Source organism: Rhea americana, unplaced genomic scaffold (genome assembly GCF_003343005.1).
Source record: "Rhea americana isolate MKP2758 unplaced genomic scaffold, rheAme1 scaffold_303, whole genome shotgun sequence".
NCBI lineage: Eukaryota > Metazoa > Chordata > Aves > Rheiformes > Rheidae > Rhea > Rhea americana.
This window is the reverse complement of record NW_028186428.1, coordinates 405120-407388: the sequence shown is the minus strand read 5'-3', so window position 1 is coordinate 407388 and position 2269 is coordinate 405120. Positions and strand designations below refer to the sequence as shown.

Here is a 2269-nt window from a genome sequence, read left to right as displayed (position 1 = left end):
GGCCCCGCGCCGCCTCCGCGACCCCCCAGGAACGACGGGGCGGCTCCTGCGGACGGCCGTCTTCGACATGTACTCCGGAGGTCAGGCGGCACCCCGACACCCGCCACCTTGACACCCCAACACGTCGACACATCGACACCCCGACACCTTGACACCCCAACACCTCGACACATCGACACCTCAACACCCGACACCCCGACATCTGGGCACCCCGACACCTTGACACCCGCCACCCTGACACCTCGACACCCCGACACCTCGACAACTTGACACCTCGACACCTCGACACCCGCCACCCTGACACCCCGATACCCGGGCACCCCGACACCTCAACACCTCGACACCCTGACACCCGGGCACCCCGACATCTTGACGCCCCGACACCAGGGCACCCCGCCATCTCAAAAACCCGCCACCCGGGTACCCTGCCACCCACCACCCGCCACCCCACCACTCAGGCATCCACCAACCGCCACCCTGACACCTTGACACCCCACCACCCGCCATCCGGCTACCCCGCCACCCCGCCAGACACCCTGCCACCCCAATACCTCAACACCCCACCACCCGGGCAGCCCACCACCCGCCACCCCGGCACCCCGCCACCTGCCACCCGCCATCCCGCTGCCCCAACACCTCGACCCCCCGCCACCTGGGCACCCAACACCCTGACACCCCAACACCCGGGCACCCCAACGTCCCGACACCCAGGCACCCCACTACCCCTCCACCCACCACCCCAACACCTGGGCACCCGCCACCTGCCACTCGTCACCCTGCCAACCCTCCACCCAGACACCTGACTACCCGCCACCCCGGCATCCCTCCACCCCACCACCCTGCCACCCCACCATCCTGCCACTCCGCCACCCATCCCACCATCCCGCCACCCTGCCACCCCACCATCCCACCGGCCACCACCTCGCAGGACGCTGCGAACGCCGCTGCCCGCCGCAAGGCCGTCACCTGCCCCCCGGCCCAGCGCGGCGGCAGCGCCCCTCAGAAGCACGCGTGTGGGGGGGAAAATGGCGCTTTTCATTTACGCTGTCTTGTCCGAGCGTCTGGAGCAGCCGCCCTTTACGCTTCCCGGTTTTGAAGTCAGCTCTTAGCAGCGCGAGGAGAACCACGGGAGTTTCAGCTCGCGGGAAGCGCTGCGCTGGGGATGGGGATGGGCTCCGGGGACGGGGACGGGCCCCGGGGCGCCGGGCCGAGGCACGCCACGCTGCCAGCGCGGCTCCGGCGCGCAGACGAGCTCCCGCGGTAAAGCTGCAGTCCGTTCGGCCGCCGGCTTTGGCGGCCGAGCCCACCACCCCCGTGTCCGCCTGGCTGGTCAAACGCATCCCCGCTCTCGCCTGTTAGCTAAGCGCTTTCCACGCCTGCCATCCTGCTGAGTCCCTCTTTCTCTCTCTCTTATTTATTTTATTTTATTTTTTTAATGCTTCCCCTCTCCCAGACATTAAGGAACTGGAGACCTTCCTGATGGAGATCACGAGCGGCACCCTGGTGCTGACGGCCACCTTCGACGACCCCGCCACAAAGTGAGCCCAGCTCCCAGCCCCACGGCCGGGCCACCTCTCCGGAAACCCGCAGCCCAGGCGGGGATGAGCCGGAGGTGCCGGTGCTTCGGAGGGCCCATGCCCCGGCCCCCGGTCCTGCTCTGCTCGCCCTGGCACCGCACGGAGGTTTTCTTACACCTCCGTTTTTCCTTCCTCCCTTAGGATGAGCGACAAAGCCCGGACGCTCTTCACCAACCTGGGCAGCAGCTACGCGAGCCAGCTGGGCTTCCGCGACAGCTGGGTTTTCTTGGGCGCCAAAGGGCTGAGCACCAAGAGCCCCTTCGAACAGGTACGGCCGCCGGCGTGCGCCGCAGCACGCTGCCCCCGGGCGCCCAGCTCACCGCCCCGTTTCCTCCCGCAGCACCTCAAGAACAACCAGGAGACCAACAAGTACGACGGCTGGCCCGAGCTGCTGGAGATGGAGGGCTGCGCCCCGCGCAAGATGGACTAGCGGGGCACGAGACCCGCCAGCCGCGGCGCCGGACTGCCCCCGGCTCGCCGCCGCCGGACCGCTCAACCCCGCGCCGGCTGGCGCACGACGGGCGGCCTCGCTGCAGGGGCCGCGCGGTGCTCGGAAAAGCGGTGCCCGAGGCTAGCTGCGCCGCCAGAGCAGCGGCCAGCCAGGCTTCGCCCAGGCTGGGACAGCTTGAGTTTGGGGTATTTTATTTTTCTATCTTTAAGCCACCAAGACTTTGCGAGAGGGTATGGGTTTT

The 2269-nt window shown here is 68.1% G+C and overlaps 1 protein-coding gene across 1 annotated transcript in view; it reads left to right on the top strand.

Moving 5' to 3' along the window:
• FAM3D (FAM3 metabolism regulating signaling molecule D) overlaps nt 1-2044 on the top strand; it is a 4504-nt gene extending 2460 nt beyond the window's left edge. The window contains exons 5-8 of the mRNA XM_085309814.1: nt 30-80; nt 1454-1538; nt 1719-1845; nt 1918-2044. Of these exons, the coding sequence (XP_085165940.1) occupies nt 30-80; nt 1454-1538; nt 1719-1845; nt 1918-2007 (353 nt within the window). The 3' untranslated portion in view covers nt 2008-2044. The remainder of the gene's footprint in view (nt 1-29; nt 81-1453; nt 1539-1718; nt 1846-1917) is intronic.
• Nucleotides 2045-2269: the final 225 nt, after the last annotated feature.